Consider the following 25,350-nt stretch of genomic DNA (forward strand, 5'->3'; position numbering starts at 1 on the left):
TTTCCGCTTCTTCGCCGCATGTATGCTGTTTGTATCTGACGGTGTTGGGAGTATGGAACGCTCTGAAGTCATTGGAGCCACGTCTATCCACTCGCGCAAAGGTGCTTTCTTTTTTTGTGAACTGAGGCTGTACCGAACGGAAAAGAGATGATGAAACTGGGCAAGATTGAACGGAAAAGCGAATCCGGGGATGAGGCATGGATAATTGTCCTCATGAGTTCGACCCCGCAACCGGTGTCACGTGTATCTCTCTGAGGAGGAAGAAAAAACCCAAGACCTGATCCTAAATGACAAAAAGACTTAGGTAAGGTTTAGGTTACTTGGTAAAAGTTTAGGTAACTTAGTGTACGTTTAGGATATCTTTTGCCAAGTTTATTTTAAAACCTGAGGTCCGATGTTCTCTTGCTCCCCGAGGCCCTCATCGCTAACATTCCCGAGGCTAGCACCGACTGCGTACATCCGAAGTGTCAATCCTTGTTACCACTCGATGGGGTCAAGGAGCTATTGTAAATGTGACGAAAAGGAAATATCGTGATGTGGGAGAGCAGGGCATTAAGGCTTGCCTGTTCAAACTCCCGGTCTTGCAAGCCAAGTGCAGTCTTTTCTCCGATGTCGGCCATTCAAAGTCATGACCAATCTACGTTCCTGTGACCAGACACCATCTCAAGAAATTGCATTCATTTATTCATGAGGTCTCAGTCCTCCATTGCCTGTTGAACCTATGCTAGACTGGACTTTGTTGACAACCAATGCACTCCAAAGGACTGGGCTCTTATGCTGCATTCTTCTCGAAGATACTCAAAGCCGTATTCTCGAATTCACGACCAAACTGCAATACCGATTTCCAATGAGGAGGGATAGCCGCTGCTCCGTCTCGAGCTCCCAAAATTCCTCCCGCGATCGCTCCGTTTGTATCTGTATCCCAGCCAATGCGAACAACGTCCACGACAACATCCTCGAGGCTGCGAGTATCAAGGACCGCCGCAATCGCGAGACTCAGTGACTCGAGGACGTATCCGCTGCATCTGCCTCCAAGTTCCGGCACAGGTCCTTTCTTAGCCATTGTTGCTATGCTGAGGGATTTGCCGAGTTCAATCGCTTTGTATACTGGACCAGAGCCTCCTTCAAGAGTTTCTGCGACATTGAGACCTGCCTTGACCGCATCCTGAGGGTCGACCTGGTTAATGAGTTTCGAAACAATCGTGTTGTAGGCTGCACATGCGACCGTGCATCTTTTGTCATCGTGGGTGATCTTGCTGATACGAATGCTTTCATCGACCAACTTCTGGGGATCGCGTTGGAACAATCCGGTCGGGATGCAGCGCATCAAGCTTCCATTCCCAGCACTACCTTGCCCAGCTCCGGCGCGGTCAGGGTCTTGAGTCTGCTTGTAGCGCCTGAGCCCAGTAGCGGTCGCCCCTCCAATGTCCTCAGGCCGACTTCCCGGACGCCTGCCTGGCCAGTCGCCGTGAAGCCAACTAATGAAATAGTCGCCAGCGAGTTGCGCGATGTCGTCGCCGGCCTTGTAGTCATGGTATGCAAGGAGTACTCCACGAGTCATATCCGTATCGTCTGTCGCATGGCCCTGCGACCAACGAAATGGGCCCCCGCCCACGATGTCGCGGAGACCCAGAGGGTATTCACGGGCGATATCCGTATGGGTTTTGAACTCAAGCGTTGCGCCCAGCGAGTCGCCGGCATGGACACCTAGCAGTGCGCCGATGATGCGGGACTCGCGGGGCGAAAGTTCCGACTCGTGTTGAGGTGAAGGCATGTTTGTTGCTTGTGTTTGTCTGGCTGTTTGTTTGTTGGCGATTTGGCGCTTCAAATCCGATTGAAGAGCCAAATGGCGGGGGCTGAGCTGCGGCTGAGTCTGTCAGCCTTGAATTCGGATACATGCCTTGCTGCCTATAGTAGGTAGACAAAGCTGGGCGAACACTCGCAACTGCCAGGCATCCAGGCCATGATATTTCTGGAAAACACATTCTTTGTCGGATTTCGGAGTACGAGTGTGCAATTGTCGCGGTTGTCTGTCGAACAAAGCTGCGGGCCGTGAATGACCCCTCTCGGAAGCAGTGGGGCACCGGCCACTGAATGCCCCCCTACAACGTCAGCTTTCCTTCCACCGAGACATGTGCTTTGCAAAGTTGTCCTGGAACTGTTGCTCTGGGCCTTTCACTCGAAGCATCAGCTCATCAAAAGATGCATTCATCATGAGCAATTTTACTGGCCCGGACATAAGTGTCATTCTTTCGAGCCATCCATGTCCGCGGCAGCTCTGCCCTACAAGTGGATCCACGATCGACAAATGTCCTCCAGATTAGTGGCTAGGCCTCTGAAATGTCACTGTGGCAGCAACTAAGAATCGGCGATAACACTAATCTCCAGGCGGTTTACACTAACATCGCAGATAATTTCTAACTAAACCCGGGACGATGTCGCCAGACTAAAGTTCACTAAGATAAGACCCAAACATATATATTGCCAAGGCAGAGAGCATTGAAAACAACTCAATTTTATTCTCTTGTACAATTTTCCCAGAGACCACAAAACCGTCCATACTCAACATGTCGCCGACAAAAGGTCTCGTTCTCGTCACGGGCGCAAATGGCTTCATCGGCGCACGTACCGTTGAAGCTTTCCTTGCCGCCAACTATTCTGTCCGAGCTGCAGTACGAAGTCAATCATCAGCTTCCAGCCTCCTCTCAGCACTCCCCTCATACGCTTCCTCCGGCCAACTCACGAGAATTCTGGTCCCCGACCTAATGGCTAGGGGAGCTTTTGATGAAGCTGTCAAAGATACTACGGCAATAGCTCATGTCGCGGCGCCAGTTGACTTCAGCAACACCAATATAGACTACGTCATCGGTTCTTCGCTGCAGGGGACTCTCGGAATTTTGGAGTCCGCTGCCAAAGAGCCTGCCGTCAAGTCGTTTGTGTATGTGTCCTCTATCGTGGCTGTCAGAGGGTGCAAGCCTAAGTACCCAGAGAAAGGTTACACGGAAGAAGACTGGAATGACCAAATTGAGGATGCGATCGCCAAGGCTGGCTCAGAAGTGACAGGCCACCAAATCTACGTTGCGAGCAAGGTCAAAGCAGAGCGCGCATTCTGGGAATTCCGGCAAAAGAACCAAAATCGCATCAATTTCACAATGACAGCTGTCAATCCGGTCTGGGTGGCTGGACCGCCGCTGATTCTCCCTGATGACCCGGAGAAGTTGAGTGAGACCGCCATCGTTCCTTATCGCATCATGAACGGGGAGAACATGTCATCTGCTGGACCCGGTAATGGAACACATGTTGACGTGCGCGATGTTGCACGGCTCATGGTGTTTGCAGTTGACAAGAAAGAAGTGGCCGATGGGCAGCGGTACATCGCTGGAGGAAACGGCAACTTTGGAAACATCCAGGCTTATCGCGATTTGTTGCGAAAGGCTTATCCACACAGACAAGGAATTATTGGGAAAGGTGAACCAGGAAAGGGATATCTGCAAGACTACAGCATTCCCAATGGTGGTTTCAAGGTCGATGCTACTAAGGCGGTTGAAGCAACAGGACAGGGTTGGATCCCTTTTGACCAGATGGTTCTAGAGTCTGCCAAGGCATATGAAAGGTATTTCTGAAGATAAGACCCCCTTTCATGTTAATAGTCAGCGGTTAAATTTAGGGAAGGGAAGGGCAGGAGGGAGAATAGCAACAAGAACGTCAATCTCAGTCTCAAAGGCAGCAAAACAGCCTTCCAACTCGCAAGCTAACATTACAACGAGTTTTTAGCAATGAGACATTTGATCGAGTTTGCTGTATAAGCAATGAACAATAGTACGATCCTTGGGAAGTTAGATACCCCGAAACCTGTCCAACACAGTGTCCGTGCCTTTGCTTGCGTAGATAGACGAACCGCGAATCATCATGGGTGCCGTGAGGCGATCTCGAAGGGTCTACGCACTCCTTTCCCACCGAACTTAGCACATCTAATTTTAATCTTTTAGCGAACCAATGTTATTGAATCACTGGTGTTGAATCACTTCGGTGGGTCAATCGATGTGAACATCGTATTTCATCAACGCATTTGCAATTCAGAGCTTAGTGCGGTCGCATCTGCATTGATATTTTGCATGCGATGTTTATCTAATATATAACCGCTATTGGCCGACTGTCTATTCGCCGACATGATATGAAATCGACACCAATTGAGCTCATCCTTTTCCGAAAAAAGACCTTTTCCGATGGTTAGATGATTGCCGTCAGGCGATCAACAAGCGAGGGTTGTCGTAGAGTCAAGTGTTGACCGAGACAATTCCAAAAACAAAAGAGGACTTCGTTGACTGGTGCTGATAATGAGAACGTGGGCTCACCCACGACTGCCATCACAGTTGCTCTGACCACCAAAAAGACACCTTAGTCACTACCGTGTGTGGAAGTGAAACTACCATCACCTGTAGCCTCAGGTCCCGCCGAGGTAGACTGGCGCTTCGCTGAGCCTTGGTCCTCACCAACCATGCTATTCTTGCGCTTAACGGTGCTTCCATCAGAATTCGTCTCCATGGGCACTCGCTGATTCACTATGATCCAAGCGTTTGATAGCATATTATGAGATTTGGTGTACATGTCTAGCCTTTCTTTCTCGTTGACAATCTCTTTCTTGCGGCTTTCAACAGTCTTCGCAATGTTGCTTAGTGGAAGGCGTAAGCCCTCGATCACCGAATTTCTTTCAACCAATTTCCATTCCACTTCTTTCGGTTTTTTGTCGAGTGATTCGCGGAATTGTTGAAAATTGTTGTCAAAAAGACTCTGTTGTGTTTCCAACTTAGCCTTCGCCAGTTGCTGAATGGAAGCGCGGATCTGTGCCAAGCTTTCACGAAGAATCGTGTTCTCCTCTTTGAGTGTCGTCAGCGCATCACCTTGGTCTTTCAATGACTTCTCCAGGTCCGAGATCTTTTGGGCTTGCTGCTCCTTTGCCGACAAAAGCGATTCGTTGGAATTTTCCACCAGTTGGATTCTCGCTTGGAATTCGTCAACTCGCTCCAGCGCATATTTGCCAGGAAAAATCATGTCGTCCGTATCCACTGGACTCATGATGAGTTGTTTTCGTTGCAGGCGGTTGGTTCATTCCATTCCCAGGTCGGGCATTGCGGGTATTTACTCTTTTCTCTGTGCCATCTAGCAATGAGGGATCAGGCCGGCTTCTTATACCCCAGAAGCTGCCAATAAGGCTACTGATTGAGTCATCAGAAAAGGATATTATTGTGATTTCAATTGGGAGACTTATTTTTATGGAGGCTATATATATATTGCCTTTAGAAGCCTAAAGTTAATTGGTATCTTTCAGTGTGTTAGCCTGATATATCTCGTTAAGATATCATAAGCTTTAACTATCAATCAATTTCTGTGCCATAGTAAAGCTCTCGTTGCTTTTGGGCGCTCATTTCTCGAGGATAAAACACTCGATCGGTCGGGAAATCTAACTGCCACCACATTGATAACTAGTCTCTGTGTATGCGGAGATTCGCATGGTTGGGACTGTATGCGCAGGCAAGGAAAACCCATTCGGCAAAGCTGATGCCTGTGTCGAGCTCTTGGTATACTGGGCAAATGTTGATATCCATGGCGATGGATTTAGTCATGCGACCAAGCTTAGCGCAGCAAAACCAAGCTAGCTCATCGGCCAGGTCAGGGCTCATGTCACCCTCGATGCTTTGGAAAGCAATTATGAATCTTTGGATCATTGCCTGCATAGACGGGTCATCCCAGCACGGTCGCTGCCCCAATCTCAATAACGTTTCTCTGAAAGGCAGACCAATAGGCTTGGGACGATTGCGCAAGAACGAGGAATTCTTTGTCGCCTCCCATTAGAAGGTGTCAGTAAATGCCAAGTGTAACTATTTCGATTGAAAATCCTTGTCGTAGTCCCGCTTGTGGTGTGTGCAGTTCGTGAGTGTGATGGTGGTGTGTAGAGTGTTTATGTGACAGGAAGAAGCGCGTACCAAGCAATGTGATAAATTTGTGCTGGTGTTGAATCGCATCGATGTTAAGCCACACTGGTCTTGGACCGCACCCAACGACGCGCCCGTAACCTCTTGAACAGTAGTACTATATTGTAAAGCAATCCGAGTTATGAGCAGGCGCTTCTCTTTGTTAAGATGAGAGACAAGAAAAGGCTTAAATATCCATTGCTGTCGAAGATTCGCGACGTGATAAGGACAATGCTGAGCCCAAGGCATGTACCTGCTTATACATTCCCAATGGATGACATCCCGTATACACTGAGCAGCAAGAAAGTTGAGAGTGCAGTAAAGAGCATAGTATCGCATCAAAAGGTAAAGAATACTAGTGCTGTAAGTAACGCAGGGTGTTTGCAGGAATATAAAAGAATATCAATGTGTTAGGAAAAAACATTGTAACTAAGCTTTTGATTTAGATGGATTTCATGTAACACAAACAAGCATACCTGGGCAAGCCATGGTGGGAGTTGTAAAACATGTGTTTCGGTTGCACTTGATGAACTTTGACGGATCATTTCGATATAAGCAGTTTCCCGCCACATTTTTGGGAGATTTCCCCCCTAGTCTGTGTTATCTATCATGTTTCTCAGTCTACGGTAGCCAATTTTGAACTGTTGCTCGCCAGGACTCAAATTTCTAGGCCACCTGGCTTTGTGCTCTATCCGGTGCTCGGTCCTCCCTGGAACGAGCCGCGGTAAAATGGCGCTCTCTATTGACTGTCGGCATTCTAACGGCACAGCAGAGTCTTTCCTATTGGACCCCTCCCTTTAACGATCCACTGTCAGCTTTTTACAGACTGCAGTTACATCAAAGCGTTCCAGGGGTCTACGGTACCATATGATGCTCTACTTCTCGGATGCTGAAGGCTCCGTAGCAGTTTCTGCGCTTCGTGACTCTTGGCAAGTCCTATTCCGGCCATATATACGGGAAGCATCAAGACGCCGTGTCATAACGATTGGTTCGCTTACCTACTGGACAGTACAGCTGTCTTTTCATGTAAGGCGGCGGTTTCTGTTCTTGGCCTGAATATCAGAGCGTCGTAAGCCTTCACAGATTCGCCCCTCTGCTGTACATTACGTGCCATTGGAAAACATAATATCCTTGTTTAATTACTGAAGATAGTTGGGGGCCTCAAGTTGCAGTGCGAAAGAGGGCGGATATTGCTTTGTTTGGGTAGGCTAACGTCCCGTGTCACATTGGATCCGCCTCCACGTCCGCGTCTGCGATGACTCGGCCTTGAGAAATGTATAAATAGGAGGGAAAGACTTCAGTTAGAAATCTACAGCAAGCTCAAGCATCTCATAGTTTCACTTTCCCCAGATACCAACTCTTCCAGGTACTACTAGTCAATATGCACTTCTCCATCATCGTCCCAGCACTTCTCTCCTCGTCGGCCCTTGGGCTCGCAGTACCCCAGGCCGAGGATTCGAATCTCATGAAACGCTTCGACGTACCTGGAACCTCTTTAGAGGAGGGCTTCACTATCCCTGAGGATATTCCAGACGGCTTTTACCGGGCTCATATCGACGACGATGGGGTTGCCCATCATACCAAGATTGACATGAACCTTGAGCCGACAGGCGAAGGCGATGGCACTTCGTCGGCGTTGGACAAGCGCCAGAGCTGGCGGGTCACCTGTGAGGGCTCCTCACTCAACCGCAATGACGCCGACCTCACAGTCAAGCTGTTGAGGGACGGATGCGGGAGTGGTCACACTGTACAGCCACGCGATCACTACTACGTTATCTCGGGTAGGGTGGCCAGTTACTTTTGCAACAACACCTCTGGACGAACCACTTGCAGCGCAACGATTGTTCGCCAGCAGATCCAGGAAAGCGTGAGCAGCCGATGTGGTACTTTCAAGGCAGGCTGGGCACGGTGGGATAATTCCAATGGTCATGTCAGCGTGGGATACCAGAACGTAAACAGTCAAAACTCTTTCTGCGGCCGCAATCACTGAAAGGGGAGGAGTATCAGAAGGGATGGGCTTCAAACTTTGCTGGTTGGAAGTATTTGAGTTCTGAATATGGTAGCATTACAAAATACCACAGCTCTTGCCTCAGACATGCAGGGACAAGAAGATCAATCTCGCTCTTGGCTGTTTGTGATAAATGATTGAGGACTAGCAACGCTCGAGCTTGGAGGAACAACGAGTATTCCATGGGCCTGACTGTTTGAAATAAACACTTTGTATTTGTGCATTTAGGCACTTGTTACCTCTATTCACTCTAGCATGAGTGCCAAATGATGACAGCTTTGACGTCTGTCCGTTGGCACAGAACAAGGTTTCCAGCAGAACTTGCCGAAAGCCAACGGAATCTTGCCGGTCAACTGTCGCAATTGTGATAATCTCGTAAGGGATCAGAGGGAATAACGCTAATGGGAACATTATGCGGGATAACCCGTTTTGAATTTGACAGGAGAGCTTCCCAGCTGGCCGCTCCCAGTACGTGACCGGGTTTCCGGTGGATGCCGCCAGCCTATTGGCGAATGCCGGCTGCGATATCAAACAATTAGAGAGTGTCCTGCTTGGGACCGTCTGGTGCGTTGACATCCCCAACAGTGGAGACATTGTGCTGATCACCGCCAGTACCCTCCTTTGTCGGCACCTTGTCCTTGAACCACTCCTGCCATCCGTCCTCTTGGTAAAGAGGAAGCTCGGACAGAGCGATAATCTTCATCTTTCGTCCATCCGACTCAAGCTTTGTGACATTGATCCAGATGGTAGAACAATCCTTGATGTCGTCATCATAAGGAAAGGGCAAGACTCGTGAGCGGATGCGAAAGCGGCCATTGTCTTTCACCACAAGAGACCCCGGGGCGCCATCTTCTTTCTCGCGCTCCAACATCCTTCCGATAACCGCACTCTCGACGTCACTCTTGGACCACTGCTCGGAGCAAACATACGCCTCAGGGTACTTCAGCTCTTGCAAGTCTTTTCGGATCCTCTCCTGAACGGCCTTATGTTCAGCACTGACGACGTCTACCTCTGAAATTTGTGCGGCGAAAGGGTCCGACGAGGGCGACTCGACACCGGATGACTTAAACGCGGGATCAGGCTCTGTCGCGGTGGTGACGGCTTCGGCATCGGTGGGGATGGCTTCCGCCTCGACATGAAGCTTCGAAGTAATTGATTGGGAAGTTGGCTGCTGGAAACTATTAGATAAGCATTCCAGAAGCGCAGTAGGTACTTACGTTGCGACGCTGGGGGATTGCTGCCTGTATATAGTTGTCCTTGAAAGCACAATCCGGTAGTCTTTTGATTGCCTTCTTTGTCTCGGTTTGCAATGTGAACTCGACGATGCAATAACCCTGGTGATTCCACCCACTGGGCTCAAGCCACTCGGTTGGCCAATGAAGCACTGCGTTGTTAAAGCCTTGATCGTGAACGAAGGCTTCTACCTCCTGCTTCTCGGCATCGAGGGGAATACCGCCTAAAAAGGCGAGTCGGCCTTCTTCGAACGAGGAGTTTGGAATCTGATCCATGTCTCTTCAGTTCCAACACTGCTGGTTGTCAGTACGAATGCCTGGAGGTCTTCTATGCCGAAGAAGAGCTTCGTACCAACAATCATGAAACGAATTTGTTTTCAAGTGTCTCAAAAGGAGCGCTGAAAGGACGTGACTTGGTGAGTCGATCGCAGGCTTTTGTGTTTGTCGTACTGCTGTTGCGAGGCTTTTGCAGCGCTTTGGCTATGGAACCATGAAGAAAGAGAAACCTCGGTAGTCGATGGGAAATTCTCTGAAGCACGCGTTGTACTTGCAGGCAGGCATCTGTAGATTGCATGGTAACGCGTCGCACCTGCCGGTAGCTGTTGTCAGTCAGTTCCAGTGCCAATGCCAATGATATACTTGAGCAAATTATTCCTAATGCACTTCATTGTGGGTCCCTTCCAATTCTGGATTGTCTTTGTCGTTCTGCCGATTTTCTTTCACACTCGCGCCGACTCACAACTTTCGTATCTCAACTTTCCCAGCACGCAAAACATCTGCTTAGGAAATTCTTTCCCAATATCATTCAACTCAGTCTTCGATCAAGAAGTGAGTAAATCTCGAGTCTTAAAGGCCTCTCCATACTGAGACTAAATGAGAAATGTCGTCTTCCATCGATGCCGATATCAAGCAGGTCACGCAAATCGCACAGGTCAGTGTTGCAGTAAACGAAATCACAATCATGTCTAACATCTCAATAGGCCTTGGATGATACATCTCTCGAAAGCTCCCACCAGGTCAATCATTCGGCTGACGCCGTCCCCATGTCAACAAGCACTCCCGATCGAGTGGTGGGCGTTGGTGGAGATCTCCAGGCTCGCGTGGAGGTTATGTACAAAATGATCGGAGTTTATGTGGAACGTCAGTTCGATGGGAAACTGGAGACGAAGAGGATCAAATTTCAAGACCTAGCCGCCTATGAATTTGATGGCTGGGTGCAATGGTTTCCCAGAGCAAGGCGCACAGTCCCGACAATGGACGAGGACCATCGCATGGGCGAGGAGATCAATGACGTCCTCACTCCCTCCGAGCCCTACAAGGATACCGCCAACATCATCTCCCGTGAGATAGAGCACTCTCGTGCCGGTGACAACATGGCTTGGGTCGAAGGACCAATGCTTGATGGAAAGATCCTGTTTCGTGTTCGTCAACTTTCTGCACTGAACAGCGTCGAGGACAACCGCACGAAGGTCACACTTTCAGTGGAACGCCAAGTCGACGGGAAATTGGAGACTAAGAAGATCGAAGTTGTAGCCCCAGCCGCGCGCGAATATTATGGCTGGGTGCCTTCACTGCCATGGTTCCCGGCGCCAGAGGGAGTGTGTGCTGATTGGGGCGATTATGATACGTTTTACGAATGGCAAGTCAACGGCCGAGCCGTGAATGAGGATTGGGCCAGTCAGTATGACCCTGATTGGCGAAACAAGGTCGCTGAGCCAATGAGACTTGTGGGTGACGACGGGAATGAAGAGGTCATTCATTACAGTGACGATTCAGTCAAAGCCATGCAGGAGAGGGCCGCCGAGCTCAAAACTGTGCATGAGGAGCTCTGGGGTTAAGAGACTGGCGAGACCAGCGGAATTACGAGTGACTAAGAGCATTTCGAAGTCATGGTAGTGTTTATGGAGGCAGAATGACTATCCATGTGATGCTCAAGTTGGTCTGTCAGGCTCGCTGCTCATACTGGCTTCAGCTTCTCGCCAACACGGTTGCCCAATAGGCTCACCATCAATGGCAACATCATCGTCAGACGGCTTCCACTTCCATTGACGTGGGCCAATCCAGCATTTCGAGTCTCTTCCCCTCAGCAACTGATATTTCGGACTGCCTGACGGCTCCAAATCTTCCGAACATACAATCCCCGACCCTTCTTGATTGTGACGTGTCTTTTCGCTTGTGCGAGTCACGAAACGTTTTCCTTTTCTTTCCTGTGCCTCACAGCACCCAATATGAGGCGGCATACTGCTTTCAGTTCACTCGGAAACTCACATTGCCTCATACCAGAGCAACCAACACCGTTAGATACACGCACAGGTACAGGAGCCTTACGATGTCCAGCAAGACTGAGAGCATTTTGTGGGCCTTCGCTTCTGTTAGTCTTTGAGCGGCTCACGCCTTCGAAACTCTGTGTACTTAGCACATACCGTTGTAGTTCCCTACCCCTCCTTCTTGATGGGCTGCAAGGCTGAATCAAAGTACTGCAATCGTGACCTTATTGTTCTTGTACATGTACAGTTCCTTTGCGTGCTATTGTTTTTTATTATCCGGGGCCCTAATTTTGGCCAACTACTTATTCTACTCGCATGATTCAATGTGCAAACTCATCGAACTCATTCTTGATGGAGGAATATATAATTTCGAGGTTGTGAGTGATTTTCTTGGGGTGCTCAACAAGTGAGGTCGCCGTAAAGCGAAGTCTTGTCTTGGACAAATCCATAGCCAAGACTCAGTTGACCGAGGCTGATAGCGAAATCCTGCGCTCACTCGGCTGCACCATCATGATCGCTCTGATCACCAAAAAGGTTTCTTACCCACTAGCTTGAGGGTGATCGAGACTACCATCACCTGCAGCCTCAGCTTTCTCGGAGGGCGACCGGCACTTCGCTGCGCCTTGTTGACGAACCTCTTGACAGCATGGCTCCCATTTTCTTTATGCAGTAGGGGAATGCATAGGCAAGACGCGAGATGAGACTAAGGTACCTTACCGTGCGCCTCTGATGTTTCTTGTGTTGAAAATTAGGGCTTTAGATCGCACCTACCCAACAGGGCAAATTTGGAGCCATCTAAAAGACCTTTCAGGGGAGCAAAGCGAGCGATGTGGTATCAAAAGGCTGAGAAACGATTGAGAATTATTAACAAGCTCCCAATCACCTTCGTCACACCTCAAAAGAGCTGCAGTGCCAGCAGCTGCCCACCACCACACCTGAAGTCAGAGAGCTGTGATAATGAGAAAAGCCTTCAAACTTATCACGTGAGCGCTTGCAGAAGCCCTCGCACAAAGCGAGGCCAAATATTTCATCTCAATCACAACTACACCAGCCAAATAAAACACAACCTCAACCGCAACCACAACAACCGCAATTCAAAGACTGCCTCCGATATCTCGGCCATCGATGATGGCAAGATGAATGTTTTCTTCCTTTAAAAAGAGTCTTCAGAACAAAAACTTCCATCGAAGCCCACCGAAATTGATGCCAATCCGTTTCCGGGGGCAGAGTTTCTTGGCAAATATCAATCCAAGCAAGTACGTCGCTCCCCTTCTTGTTCTCACTTTACGGCAATATCTTCACGCCTGAGACTGCGGCCTCTCTATTTATCTGACCTCCCACTCCTTTCAATCCCTTCCGCCTTCTGAAGCTGACAATGAACCAGTACTTGATCAGCCCCTCCCAGGTCACGATCGTTGTTGGCGATGGGCGATCTGGCAAGAAAATCTAGGATGAACCGCGAATTATGCTGGCGTTGAACATCTGTACTGGCTATACCAGCTGTCCAGCCAAAGTGGCATGTTGTATGTACTTGACTCGTTCACTCGACTCTTTGCTCATCAATGCAGGAACATTCGCTTTCCGACTCCCCAGGACCGACCCCAGACGAGCATCGCGTCTAGCTGAAGACCCCCGCCATGAAAAAGATGAAGAAACCCTCTTGAGGGCGCAGCAATTATCACAAAAAGTCTAACGACCACCGCCCCATCGGAGCATATCTTGGGATTTGCAGGGCATCCTCGAAGTTGTGAGCTTGACGAACATGATTCGGAACATGAGCGTTCACCAAACACGTTCCCCCACAAGCACGAATCACCTACCACGACGTCCCTCGACACAGGGCAAGGTTTGAAATGACTGTCTTTTCCTTCTCGTCGGCCCATACGTTCATTCTGGTCGAAGACTAGATACTCCGCCTCACGGCATCCATTTGTTGTTGGCTGGACAGCACCCCCCCTTCTGATGGCCTTACGGCTTCCAATTTCAATGCTGGAGCTATTCTCACCAACAACTGCCGATGATGCATTATTGCGGAGGCACCAGAACTATGGCTGGCGCCTTCACGTGGCGTTCTGGGTCAGTAACTGGTCTTTTCTCGATAACCCAGTGAAGCCAAGATCAGTCTCAAGGACAGCGGTATCTAGTCAACCTGGAAGGGATCCAAGGTTGATCAGAGAGGGTACAATCATCTGGTAATGGAGATTCACGAAAGTGTCATTGTTGGATGTCGGATAAAAAGTCTGTTGTGGCAGAGTGGAAACTACGTATGTTTCATTGTTGTTCTACCCGCCTTGCGTCTAACATCACCAGGCCTGTATCACGATAGATGAAGCTCATGAGCGAACGACAAATACCGACATGTTGCTTGCTCTTCTCAAGAAGCTCATTCATCGGCGCAAAGACCCCAAAGTTCGCTTAGTCTTCTCCGCATTTTTCTCAGTCCTAAACTAACATTCATCACAGCCCGTCATCATGTCAGCCACAATCAACCTCGAGAAGTTCTGTCAGTAATTTGGTACTACAAATGTTTTCGAGACGAAACGATAGATTAGCGGCCTCCAAACTAAGTATGTCGAGGAGCCACCAACTTGTTACGACTCCGCCGCTGTGATGTTGGTCAAACAGTTCGTTGCCAACAAGCGCAAAGGGAATGTCCTTGTGTTCTTGACGTCGGTGCGGGATATCGAGAAGACCTGTGCCATGTTTCGACGAGAAGTGCGAGGCTTGAAGGTACTCCCAATGTACTCTTCACTCCCCAAGCATGCGCAAGATTTGGCCACTGGTGGTTCCACAAGTCAGGTATGCATTGTGGCGACCAACTTTGCCGAGGCAAGCTTGATAATTCCGGGCATCACGTATGTCGTGGGTATGCTCTTTGTTGACCACCATCACCAACCAAGACCATGGAGAAGATGAACAGTCTCAAAAGAAATGAGTCCACTGCCGCTGAAGCCGCCACTATAGAAGACGGCAAAATGAACCCCTTTTTTGTATAACAAGGAGTACTTCCAGCGACAGGAGTTTCGACAAGTACCACTCGGAACAAGTAAGTGATTTATATCCCACATCTAGCTACATCACGCTTGGCTCGATATCCTTCCAATCTCAACTTGATCCTTTGCTCTCTTCAGGTGCAGCAGTGAGGAACATTGAATAACTCAATGACTAACCTTTCCCAGGTCACCATCGTGGTTGATGAATGCGCAAGCGGCCTGCTTGTGGCTTGTACCCAACCGCGAGTAGTCGCAGCAACCGGTGTCGCAACTGGTGTCGCAACCCTTGTTGCTCAAAAGATGGACGTGCCTTCGGGCAGCATTGTCGGATACAAAGTCAGATTCGACAAGCAAAGCTCAGGCGCTACGCGTCTCGAACTCCTTACGAATGGCCTCTTACTCCAGCAATATGCTGGCCATTCCACTGTCGAAACACGTATGTTTTATTGCTATTCTATGCGACTTGCGTCTAACAGCAGCAGTCAGGCCTGTATCATGATCAATGGAGGCCACGAGAGAACGACAATACCGACATTCTGCTTGCCCTTCCCAAGAAGCCTGATTTTGGCAAGCATGTGGAGGCGAGATTCAACTGCCGGGTAGGCATGGGTATGCTGGCTACTGCTCTTATATCAAAAGCCTCTGCGCGACAGCGAGCAGGATGCGCTGGGCGAACCCAGCCCGGCGAATGCATTCGCCTGTACACCAAAGAGTTCCACGATCTCGGAATGACCAGCAACTCCCCCGCTGGCATTCACATGAGCGATGTATCAGGTCAAGTCTTGCTTCTCAAATCGTTGGGATCTCAAAATGTCCCTCAATTCGATTGGAACGATTCGCCTCACTTTGAGGCATATTTGCGGGCAATTGGAGAGCTCAAGGACATGTGAGTATGAATGACACAGATCAAGAAGTAGTTACAATTGTTTGCGAGTCTTCTTGAAGAATCTTGATGTGTCCCCGCAAGGCAGCTCAAATGGAAGTGCATCAGCGCACATAGCGGCTGCACAGCTGTAATATCCCAAGAGACCGGAGACAAAGCCAAAGACACCGGCAGCTTTCATGAGGTTCTTCGCAACCTCAACCTTTCCATCAGCATGGGCGAAGTTGGACGCCGCGTCAAGGGTGAAGCAAAAGAAGATAGTGGTAAAAATTCCAAATGAAACCAGATTACTAAAGTTTGTCAACCTTGTGAAGACTAAAGAATGTCAGAACTCTTACATGGGAGCTGATCCAAGCATGAAAAACAGTGTCAAGACTGCCCAAACTACAGGAAGGTTAGCTGTCGGATCAATATGAGCATCAATCCAGACTTACTCAGAACGTAGAATCCCAATGCGTTGTGATACTCGGGTGTCGGTCCGCCATAAGAGTCAAGGACACCAAGAGATGGGCACAGTATGACGCCGTAACCACCATAGAAAACAGCTAGAGAAGTGATTAACCTTGGACCACAGCGTGTACATCGAGAATCGTTTTAGTCACTCACCATAGGCGCTTAAGGCAGAGTAGCCGAAGGTGTTACCACGGGCCATCTCCCACTGAGCAGAGACAAACATGCAAAGGCCAGCGGCGAAGCAAAGGTTGCCGATGAAGATTGTCTGGGTCTCAACTCCACGGAAGCCCATCATAGACAAAGACAAAGTGAGAAGCGTAGTGGCAAAGGTGCCCATAGCCAATGGGGACTATCAGGTTACGTTAGTTGCATTCTAGGTGGGAGATATGGTAAATGATGTACAGGATTGCCGATGCATTGGCCTAAACCCGGAGCTGAAGGGCTCGGTGAGTGAGAACGGATCTCTTCAATACTCTTAGTGGTCATTGTGTATTTTGTACAGCGTTTTGTGATAATTTCAGGGTATGAAGCCTTATCGAGTCATCGTAGAGAAACATTGAGCCTCAGGACTTGGCATTGAGACATTTTATAGACAATCCTGATTCCTCCCTGCATTTTGCAGAATTTTCTCCCCTTCCCTTCCCTCGACCCGCGTCTCAGCATTTAGGTAATAGTTAACCCATGACTACTACCGCATTAATTTCCATATGCAGTGGCGTCAAAGTGCAGGAGTTAAAACTCAGACTTTTTTCGACTGTGGAGGAAACCGTTAGCTAATAGGTGTGCAGCCGGCCCGGACTAGCGCCCCGAATCTCCCCGGATCATGGAGCAGTTTGCGGGGTTGGTGTTTTCATGGGGTAATAGGGTATCACGGGACGCCAAAAAGAATGGAAGATGATGAAAAGTAAAGGCAGCGGTGAAAGATAAGATTAGGGCTAAGCCGTGACTAGCCAGTAATTGACGAGTGACGTTGGAGAATCGAGATCATGTCTCGGTCAGTAGGTACAGAATTTACTCTCCCTCACATACCAGCAGACACTGGGGGCATAAAGCAACAAGTTTACTACCAAATAGCTTCAAGATTCTTACCGTAAGTATAAAGCCTCTATAAAGCCTATGTTAGCCTGCATGAGTTCATAGATTCCCAAACAAATTGCCCATGCACCTCGAGAAAGTCTTATCCAACGATGCTCCATCAAAGGTCCACAAGACATCAAATAAAACGATACTTCATATATGGAATGACAGTTTTAATGAATGGAACCTTTTGCGGTCCAAACTCACAAGCCTGGATTTCCTGGTAGTTCATTCTCCCCGTGTAGTCCCCAATGGTCTTAGAATATGTCTGGTCTTTCTTGCACGGCACAGGCATTTTAGCCTCGATCCAGCGGCTGTAAGAGACACCACCAAACGAGAACTCAAGTCTCTTCTTCCGAAGAGGTAGCTGAACGAGAATGTCTTCTACTGCTTTGTTGGCCTTGATGAGATTGTCAAGGGGGCCTTTCAGATCATTCCTAAAGCTCTTCTGGATATTGATAAGACCATCACGGACTTTGCGACCAGATGCCGTCTTGGAAAGCTCGGAATTCTTAGCCCAGTTGACAGACAGGATCTGATTGATGGACGTAGCAGCAGTCTTCGCGGCGCCTGCATGGTTGCTGATGAGGTTGAAAGTCCCTGTGAGCTTCTTCAGGTCGTCTGCTGCCTGGGGGAGATATTGAGTCACCCTGAAGGCCTTGATGACGTCTCTCAAAGAGTTGACGTGATATTCAGTCATCAAATTAAGATAATACGCTTCATCTGCCGGAGTTGTGGTGTACTTGATGGCATTCTGTGTAATCTGCTTCATCTTGGGGATGTTTACAAGCGACTTCCCTGCAGCACTAGGAACACCTTGTAGACTCTTAACTTTTGCGATCGTGCTTGCATCTTTAGAATAGTAAGTCGAAGTTCCAAGCCTTGATGCGATAAGTCTTACACTTCTTGAACGCGTTGGCTGGCGTCGCCCCTTTACAGGCATTGTTTTTACAGACATTGGCCTTGACTGAGTTGACTTTGGTGGAAACAGTCTTGAGACGCGCTTGAACTTGCTTCGAATAGGTCTGAACATCTGTCGTCTTCTTCTTAAGAGTATCAAACAAGGAAACCCATTTGTTGAGCATCCCAACAAAATCGCTTTCGGTGACACTGTATGAGTTCTGAACGTAGCTGGCGAAAAAGGCACGAACTTTCGATCCATCACATGTTCCGGTATAGCAGGACATGACTGCTTTGGCGAGCTTCCTGTACGTTGCCACGTCAATCTGGAACTTTGTTAGTGGTTGTACAATGACAACATTGTGTCAATGGGCTGTCTTGCCTCGGGGGCTCGAATGATGGTCCAGCCATTTGTAGCTGCAAGCTGGCTCCTGACCACCGATGCTCTGTCTGTCATTACGTTGTATCCATTGTCTGAAAGGCACTTTGAACGGTCAGGGAATGGTGGAGAGAACACGATCAAGCTGACGTACTGTTTCATCCTTGGATATCAAGTCAAGATACGGCCCCGTTAAGTGTGCATTGATTTGGCCGTCGTAGTTGGGTTTAGCATTTGAAATGGTGCCCCAGTATATGGCATTTGAGAGACAAGAGCAATACGTTTCGGCGTTATTCACGAAGTCGTTACTGCCAAGTGCCTCATCGACAGCGCTGCAGATATCCACGTCCTTAGTTACAATTTCTGTATCAATCTGGACACCATTTTCTGTAGGACTGATGTTAGCTGGGAAATAGTTTGAAGCTGCGTTGCCTTACTATAAACGGCTTTTGGGTAGTCGGGATACGTGACAGTGCTACTACAGCCGATGACTCCCCAAACATCACTACAGGCATCATCAATGTGCTTCTGCTCAGCAGCGTCAGTGCGGGAGAGAAAGGTACCGAGGAGTATGGAAAGTGAAAAGGCCTTCATTGCAGAATTTCTGAGTAGGGCTTGACAAATGGATGATGATTTATCTGGCGAATGCAGGATATAGAATTGTATTAAATACTCAAGACTGGCCGTCGTTCACATGAGGTCCTGTACTCGTGGTTAGATGCCAAGGACCCAGAACGTCGTCGCAGCCAGCCACTTGCAACCCAGATTCAGTCTGCCCCTTGAAGGCTTTCAGCTCTTCAGCCTCATTTTTAAAGTGTGAGGCCTTCCAAGCCGAACTTTCCATGTCACGCATCACCAGCTCGTTTCTGGCTGCCGGATGAAGCATGGTATGGTCCTGAGACAAAGACGATTAATGGTAGGGCTGAATTGACGAGCGTGTGAGCCGCAAATGGCTTAGCAACATGCCTTCCCCTGTGAGGCTGAAAGGCTTAATTTTATGGTTATTGAACGCCATGGATTTAGCGATACAATTCCATGTTGATTCGCGCGTCTTGCGCCACTAAGAGTCTGGCCTCAACGACCGGACCGGCCTTGGCATGCTGATTGCAGATCCCGAGTGCTAAGCAATGTGCCTCTTCTGCACGATCGTTTGCATTGTCCTGTTTTCAGGCAAGCCTCGTCAGTTGCTTGGTATGGGCAAGGCAGATGTTGGTGGACGGTGTCTCAAGCCATTGCCCCTTAGCTCATTCTTTTCTACCTGGAGACATTCAATGCAAAAAAATGCCTTGCGGCTTCGCCTTGACTCTTACCGCCCTGTCACAATACAGAAACAATACAACCTGCTGGATAATGTCCCCAACATCAAACTGGGGCAAAAATAGTTGTCCCTCGATGGGCAAAGGGCAAAAAATGTGGTTCCGCCCGGGATCGAACCGGGGACCTTCTCGGTGTTAACGAGATGCCATAACCAACTAGACCACGGAACCTTGTCAATTAGATATTGAAGTGGCTTGCTGTCGGGCTCAAGTTCCCCGCTGTTGCCGACTGTTTTTACTCAGATCAGTTTGCAAGCATGATGGCGCTCGCGATGAAGGAGAAAGCTCGCAGTCTTAGCAATTTACCTTTCTTGCATACGTTTGTAGGCATGTTTCTTCTTCTTAGCTATAGGGTCTTTTTGAGACTGTCTTTATACACGTGCCTCCAGGCCGGGGCCTGTCAGGAATGCGTCACGGGTAGTTCTAGGCCGCCCACGAGTTCATCATACAAACCAGTTTATTCTTTCTATAACATAAATACCTGCATACTTGAACGTCAAAATTATTAAGTTATGGCAGAAATCCTCTAAAATCTAATTGTGTATGCTAATAACAGCTTTTACAGATCGCTTCTCAGCTCGATGCCTCAAAGCCCGGACCAAAACCCCCGAATACTTTTCGTCGCACTCCTTTGAACCTCTTCTTTCGGCCATATACTTCTGGTACCCTCCAACATCTCGGCCCATTCATTGATCAACTTGTCCCTCCCACCACGACCTGCAAAGTGTAGTAAGAAGTCCCCTCGTCTCGCATGATAGTCCTTCAAGCCATCTTCATCCGCTTTCTCAACGAAGTCTGTGGGCGATCCTTTAGGATAAGTGTTGAACCACTCTTGAGGGACAACTCGAACGTTGGGTTTGAACTTTGATTCGTTCATTATGATCTCCATCGCACTTTGCTCGGTAAACGGAAGTGAGACGTTGGGTCTGTAGTATCGAAATGCAGCAATGTCGCTGAACAGTTCAATTGCCCACTGGTTTACCCGCACGAAGAACACGCCGTTGTTAAGGCCGTTCCAGTCGTTAGTCACCAAGAGATGTATGTCATCGGGATTCGTCTCGTCTCTTCGCTCAGACTCTGAAGTGTCTGTATCTTCGTTTTCGTCAGACTCGTCAACGTCGTGGGGTGAGAGAAAGCTCGACAAAGGGCGACATTGATCGAGAATGAGGGTATCGCGGTCCACCCAGAACAGCCATTCCAGGCGCTCTTGAGCAGGCTTGACCATCTCTTTCAAGAGGAGAGACAAGATGAAGGCAGGTTTGTTCCAGAGTGAATCAACAACTGGAGTACACATAACCTCCAGGTCGTTGTCATGGATCATGCTATGCAGTACATGCGTACCAAGCGCCTTCTGATAGTGTTCCTGGACCGAGCCAAAGTGTGCAGTGACTCTTCCGATTCGTACGTCTGAGGATGGATATGGAGGCATATGCCGGCATGCATCCCGTATCGTCTTTGCCTCTAGCAGAAAGGATGAGTTCAGCGAGGGTAAACATTGGCTCCCACCATGAGGGTGAATAAGAGAAACAGGATCTTGTGAGGTGCCGCGACTAAAAGATTTCGGCCAGCTCCATTCGCCGTAGAATGTGTAGGCTTGGTAGCAAAGGAGGATGCCAAAGAGGACGATGACTGCTTTTAGAGCAACGGCGGCTGTTGACCATGGCAGTCTCTTGAGTTGAAGCATGGTGATTGTTAATTTGCCATTCTGGTTCGTCAGCAAGATCTGACTACTTATATTGATGGAGCTGTGCTTCTGGGAAACGCGAGGACCTCAGGAAGGGGCCACTAGACTTGGCCATCTTGATTGTGAAGTCGTGACGATGGCTCTGTATCTGTCGTAACAAGTCCCGAAGATGCCTAGTTCCAATCCTATTTCCAAGCATATTTTTAATCTACAGGGATTGCCATTTGGGGAAACCCTCCGCACTTCATTACGCCGGTCCCTCATGGGATAAAGTGAAGTTCCATGTTAGTGCAGATATCCAATGAGGATCACGCGCCTCGTTTCCGCAGTGACATAACCGTGGTGGCAGTGATGTTGGCTAGCCCTGTAGCCCGGATATCGAGGACTAGCGTGGGGATAAATTAAGACGAGGTTGTCGCTTTAAAACACGCATTAGTACAGATGCGGCAACTTGTCTCTTGACACGAGCTAGATCCCTCGGGAATACGAAATATCCATCATTAATCAGGAAAAGTCGCTAAAAAAACATTTCGCTTCTCGGCTGAGTCGGCGACGTGAAACAGCGGCCCACGGTGGGTCGAGTTACGGCAGTACCAATGAGCTTACAGGCTACGGTGGCCCGCGGACATGGGGGTTGCAGCAAACGCTTGGACGAGTCAACTATCACGAGCTAGCACAGCCCTATTCATACCGGTCATGTTATAAGTCCATTCAGGCTCCTCGACATGTAGCTCTGGTTAGCCCTCTCGTAACAAATGGATAACCATGGCCACCATACAACCTCAAGATCAACCACGGAAGAAGCGAACCAGGGCCAAGGTTCCCAAGGTCAGAACAGGTTGCAAAACTTGGTAAGTCAAGTCCCCAAGACCTCGGGTCGGCAGAAGGTTTCCCGGCTAACTCTTAATCTAGCAAGTCAGTTACTCAGATAATAGCGAATGGCACAAGCTGTAAGACTAATCTAGTGTTGCAGACGTCGCCACTTGAAATGCGACGAAGCAAAGCCGTCCTGCCTTCGTTGCTTGAGGGACAAATGGACCTGCGAGGGCTACTCACAGAGCAGCCCTGAGCAGTTTTACGTCAGCGGCACTTCGTCTTATGAGCTGCCTCTGCATCCGAAGATTGAGGAAATGATCAGCGGGCCTAGCACATTACGCCCAGCTTTGACAAGCGGAGTGTTGGTCAATACAGCTGATAATGCTCTGTTTTACCATACTAGGGAGTGGGTGATTCCCGACCTCGAGATGATTGATGGCTCAAGAGAGTTCTGGCACGACATCATATTACCACTATCCTACTCGAACTCTGCCATCAAACATGCCCTATGTGCACTGGGGGCTTCTCATCAGCGGTTTCTCGCATCATACCCAGGGAACCTTAACAACAACTTGGACCATTCCATCGACTACGACCATCAAGCAAATCTCAAATACAGCGAAGCTATTGCCCTAATACGTCCAGTCATGGCAGAGAACACTGCCTCCAACATACAAACCGCATTGCTATGCTGTACGATATTTATTTGCATCGAGAACTTACACCGCCGTTATGCAGACTCGGTACGCCATCTCCGCGCCGGTCATCAACTTCTAGAATCACTACGAACCCTTCAATCACCGGAGACATCGCCGAACGGAATGAACTGTCAGCCAGGAGACGCTGGATTGTTGAAAACATTAGCTGCAATGTTCTCCTCTCTCAGAAAAAGTGTTGGCGCCTTCACAGGAGATACCTCCTTCTCCAACATAACTCAGTGTACCCAAGAAATAGATATGGGCAATCCCAAAACGCCTTTCTCAACCATCACAGAGGCTGAAGACTCCTTATCAGCCTTGAACACCTTCTTCGACGACTGCCTCTTTGGCAGCGACACTCCGCCAGGCCACGATCAAATAATTGGCTGCAAGAGTCTTGCGCAATCAGCCCCCGAGTCGTTCATCCATGCTCTCGATCTAATAAAACCCCTTTTCCTTTCATGGAGTTCAAAGATGCAAATTTTTGTCATGTCTATCCAGATAAATCCATTTGGAACCCTGGAGAAACGCCGCTTGGCTGTGTTGTCGCTGTATCAGATAACATGGTCAGCTTTTCTCAATACAGACCCTCACAATACAGGGTTTGCAAACAGTGACTACGAAAGGATACTCAGCAAGATTGAGCAGATCATCGCGCTGGAAAACTCTCAAACCCGACCATTGTTTGCTTTTGACGGTCATCTAGTTCGCGAGCTTTCTACAATCTGCGCTTCATGTACAGACGCCGAAATCCGGAACAGATCGATCATGATATTACGGTCAATGAATAGACGCGAAGGAGTCTGGGATAGTTGGGAGGTGGCAAACATCTACGAAAAAGTCTTCAAGGGACTAGAAGACGGTACTTTGTCATTTGATGATCTACCATGGGGCTTAACACAATTATCAAAAGACCTACATAACTAAAGCATAATATATCACAACAATACATGACAGGGTGAAGTTAGTGCTTCATTGAATCTCGTGATGACATCTATTTGCACTATGTCCATAAGGCCAGGCCATGCGCCTGTTGATCAGACCAAGTCCTCACGATTCCACCACCACAAAGCCCTATGAGGCGCCATTGGAGGAGGAACCAACTGCCAATGCTGGCAATGGTAAATGGCACGGAAAAGAGGATGATGAGTATGTAAGTCAACCCAGGCAAGTCGGGACAAGTAAGAGAGGTGAAAGCTACTTTGGCCGGCGACTTCACCCACCATGACCAGCTATAGAGAGATGATAAGGTGGCCGGCACGGGGGAAGACGAGATTTACCGGATAATAGACCGGGTCGGGCATGGCCTTCTGAATTTGCTCACAGGAGGTTCGAAAACATGGGAAGCGCTCGACAGTGGCAACTCAATCTTGTTGATGCTGGCTAACAGGTTAAATGGCCAAAAATACGATGTGCTCGGGGATTCTACCAACCAACCATGGAACGGATCGCAGGCAAACGATGACAACTTATTTGAGATAGTATTCATCTATCAACGACCTCCAATGCAAGAAATACATCGTACAGTAACTAGCTTATGGGCACCTTGGAAGGAGACGACTAGTTCTCATGTTTGCAGGGGCCATTCATGTCAAGAGATGGGGCCAGAAATCTTTTCAGATTCATCTTCAACCCAGTTTACTTCTGGAATATTTCTCCCAGTCCATCTCTAGTAGACGCCAGACGAGGAGCAAGAGATAGGTCGAGGAGGTTCAGGTCGCTAAGATAGCTTGTGTAACCGAGGCTAGTTCACCTTCACAGTTCACCCTCCGGTTCGCCCTCCCAGATCTCATCCTTATCAAACTTTCTCTTTAAATTCTGAAAGAAGAGCAGGTTGCTCATTGGGTTCGAGTTTCCATAAATCGCTACAAAGTCCAATCTGTATCGAGACAATGCAGTACCCTCCGCCCACTACCGCGCACCAGCCCCCCAGCAGAGGGATAGCGATGGGCGAGAACATGAGAATGCCCAACAGATGTGGCCTGGTACTAACCGGATAGTACGAATGGACCAGCCACAGAGATAGTCGCCACATAGTTTTGAGGACATACAAGCCGTGGATTAGTTCACCAGGGATTGGCGAGACGCAAAGCAAGACGGCGAGATACTGGCGAAGGCGCGAGGTGATTTGATCTTTGAGGTTGATGCCAGAGGCTGGCTGAGGCGGAGCCTCACTGGATTGGGTGTCTTCTTGTCCTTCGCTTTTCCTGATGAGTAAATTGTGTTGCCCTTCTGACCAGATGCTAGTGGATATAATCAGGATGGTCAAGACCCAGAAGAGGTCGCTCTGGAGGTACTCGTACCACGGAGACTCATCGGAAGGGTCGGTTTCGGTAGTCATTCTGGGTGTTGGTAGTGACCGTGAAGAAGCGAATTGGAATTTCTGTGATGAAATGGATGGAGAGGGGCTGTTTCCCCTAAAGAGCCTGTTTATATACCTGATGGCGACGTCTATACTTCACATTCAAAACCTTCCTTTTTTAAAAACTTCTATATAGTGATTAGAAGCTCTCAGCCACATAGCTCGTGACCTGCCAATGACATACTTCACCTATATTCATCATTAAGTGGCCTTATTCGCCCCATTAGTGATCATTATGCTTTGCGAGTAATTTTATGAAACTTTGGGGGTCACCGTACCAGCGAACAAGGTCGTTGGCATGGCACACTAT

At 48.7% G+C, this 25,350-nt stretch overlaps 12 protein-coding genes, besides 1 other annotated feature; 5 read left to right on the forward strand and 7 right to left on the reverse strand.

Annotated features, from left to right (window-relative positions):
- Positions 1–772: 772 nt before the first annotated feature.
- Positions 773–1,774, reverse strand: FFUJ_10617 (related to ADP-ribosyl-glycohydrolase; the record flags this gene model as incomplete). The annotated part of the gene is made up of 1 exon (XM_023569422.1): positions 773–1,774. The coding sequence occupies one exon, from the start codon at positions 1,772–1,774 to the stop codon at positions 773–775; it is 1,002 nt and encodes a 333-aa protein (XP_023436639.1).
- A 793-nt stretch (positions 1,775–2,567) lies between these two features.
- FFUJ_10618 (related to dihydroflavonol-4-reductases) lies at positions 2,568–3,623 on the forward strand (the record flags this gene model as incomplete). The annotated part of the gene is made up of 1 exon (XM_023569423.1): positions 2,568–3,623. One exon carries the CDS (start codon positions 2,568–2,570, stop codon positions 3,621–3,623), a length of 1,056 nt encoding a protein of 351 aa, XP_023436640.1.
- Positions 3,624–4,398: 775 nt separating this feature from the next.
- Positions 4,399–5,076, reverse strand: FFUJ_10619 (uncharacterized protein; the record flags this gene model as incomplete). The annotated part of the gene is made up of 1 exon (XM_023569424.1): positions 4,399–5,076. One exon carries the CDS (start codon positions 5,074–5,076, stop codon positions 4,399–4,401), a length of 678 nt encoding a protein of 225 aa, XP_023436641.1.
- Positions 5,077–7,353: 2,277 nt separating this feature from the next.
- FFUJ_10620 (uncharacterized protein) lies at positions 7,354–7,962 on the forward strand (the record flags this gene model as incomplete). The annotated part of the gene is made up of 1 exon (XM_023569425.1): positions 7,354–7,962. One exon carries the CDS (start codon positions 7,354–7,356, stop codon positions 7,960–7,962), a length of 609 nt encoding a protein of 202 aa, XP_023436642.1.
- A 553-nt stretch (positions 7,963–8,515) lies between these two features.
- Positions 8,516–9,488, reverse strand: FFUJ_10621 (uncharacterized protein; the record flags this gene model as incomplete). XM_023569426.1 has 2 exons in its annotated part: positions 8,516–9,151; positions 9,198–9,488. The coding sequence occupies 2 exons, from the start codon at positions 9,486–9,488 to the stop codon at positions 8,516–8,518; spliced, it is 927 nt and encodes a 308-aa protein (XP_023436643.1).
- Positions 9,489–10,092: 604 nt separating this feature from the next.
- Positions 10,093–11,050, forward strand: FFUJ_10622 (uncharacterized protein; the record flags this gene model as incomplete). XM_023569427.1 has 2 exons in its annotated part: positions 10,093–10,143; positions 10,193–11,050. 2 exons carry the CDS (start codon positions 10,093–10,095, stop codon positions 11,048–11,050), a joined length of 909 nt encoding a protein of 302 aa, XP_023436644.1.
- Positions 11,051–13,674: 2,624 nt separating this feature from the next.
- Positions 13,675–15,362, forward strand: FFUJ_10623 (probable ATP-binding protein PRP16; the record flags this gene model as incomplete). XM_023569428.1 has 6 exons in its annotated part: positions 13,675–13,743; positions 13,790–13,888; positions 13,943–13,977; positions 14,032–14,278; positions 14,659–14,908; positions 14,959–15,362. 6 exons carry the CDS (start codon positions 13,675–13,677, stop codon positions 15,360–15,362), a joined length of 1,104 nt encoding a protein of 367 aa, XP_023436645.1.
- A 27-nt stretch (positions 15,363–15,389) lies between these two features.
- On the reverse strand, positions 15,390–16,294 carry FFUJ_10624 (related to Y.lipolytica GPR1 protein and Fun34p; the record flags this gene model as incomplete). XM_023569429.1 has 5 exons in its annotated part: positions 15,390–15,645; positions 15,694–15,739; positions 15,790–15,900; positions 15,962–16,157; positions 16,211–16,294. 5 exons carry the CDS (start codon positions 16,292–16,294, stop codon positions 15,390–15,392), a joined length of 693 nt encoding a protein of 230 aa, XP_023436646.1.
- Positions 16,295–17,021: 727 nt separating this feature from the next.
- On the reverse strand, positions 17,022–18,758 carry FFUJ_10625 (uncharacterized protein; the record flags this gene model as incomplete). XM_023569431.1 has 5 exons in its annotated part: positions 17,022–17,737; positions 17,787–18,091; positions 18,145–18,269; positions 18,319–18,551; positions 18,602–18,758. The coding sequence occupies 5 exons, from the start codon at positions 18,756–18,758 to the stop codon at positions 17,022–17,024; spliced, it is 1,536 nt and encodes a 511-aa protein (XP_023436647.1).
- Positions 18,759–19,577: 819 nt separating this feature from the next.
- Positions 19,578–19,651, reverse strand: a tRNA (tRNA-Val).
- A 415-nt stretch (positions 19,652–20,066) lies between these two features.
- FFUJ_10626 (uncharacterized protein) lies at positions 20,067–21,164 on the reverse strand (the record flags this gene model as incomplete). Its single annotated transcript, XM_023569432.1, has 1 exon — positions 20,067–21,164. One exon carries the CDS (start codon positions 21,162–21,164, stop codon positions 20,067–20,069), a length of 1,098 nt encoding a protein of 365 aa, XP_023436648.1.
- A 765-nt stretch (positions 21,165–21,929) lies between these two features.
- Positions 21,930–23,605, forward strand: FFUJ_10627 (uncharacterized protein; the record flags this gene model as incomplete). XM_023569433.1 has 3 exons in its annotated part: positions 21,930–22,015; positions 22,077–22,114; positions 22,164–23,605. 3 exons carry the CDS (start codon positions 21,930–21,932, stop codon positions 23,603–23,605), a joined length of 1,566 nt encoding a protein of 521 aa, XP_023436649.1.
- Positions 23,606–24,476: 871 nt separating this feature from the next.
- FFUJ_10628 (uncharacterized protein) lies at positions 24,477–25,019 on the reverse strand (the record flags this gene model as incomplete). The annotated part of the gene is made up of 1 exon (XM_023569434.1): positions 24,477–25,019. One exon carries the CDS (start codon positions 25,017–25,019, stop codon positions 24,477–24,479), a length of 543 nt encoding a protein of 180 aa, XP_023436650.1.
- Positions 25,020–25,350: the final 331 nt, after the last annotated feature.

The sequence above is a fragment of the Fusarium fujikuroi genome, chromosome FFUJ_chr10 (genome assembly GCF_900079805.1).
Source record: "Fusarium fujikuroi IMI 58289 draft genome, chromosome FFUJ_chr10".
Taxonomy (NCBI): Eukaryota; Fungi; Ascomycota; class Sordariomycetes; order Hypocreales; family Nectriaceae; genus Fusarium; species Fusarium fujikuroi.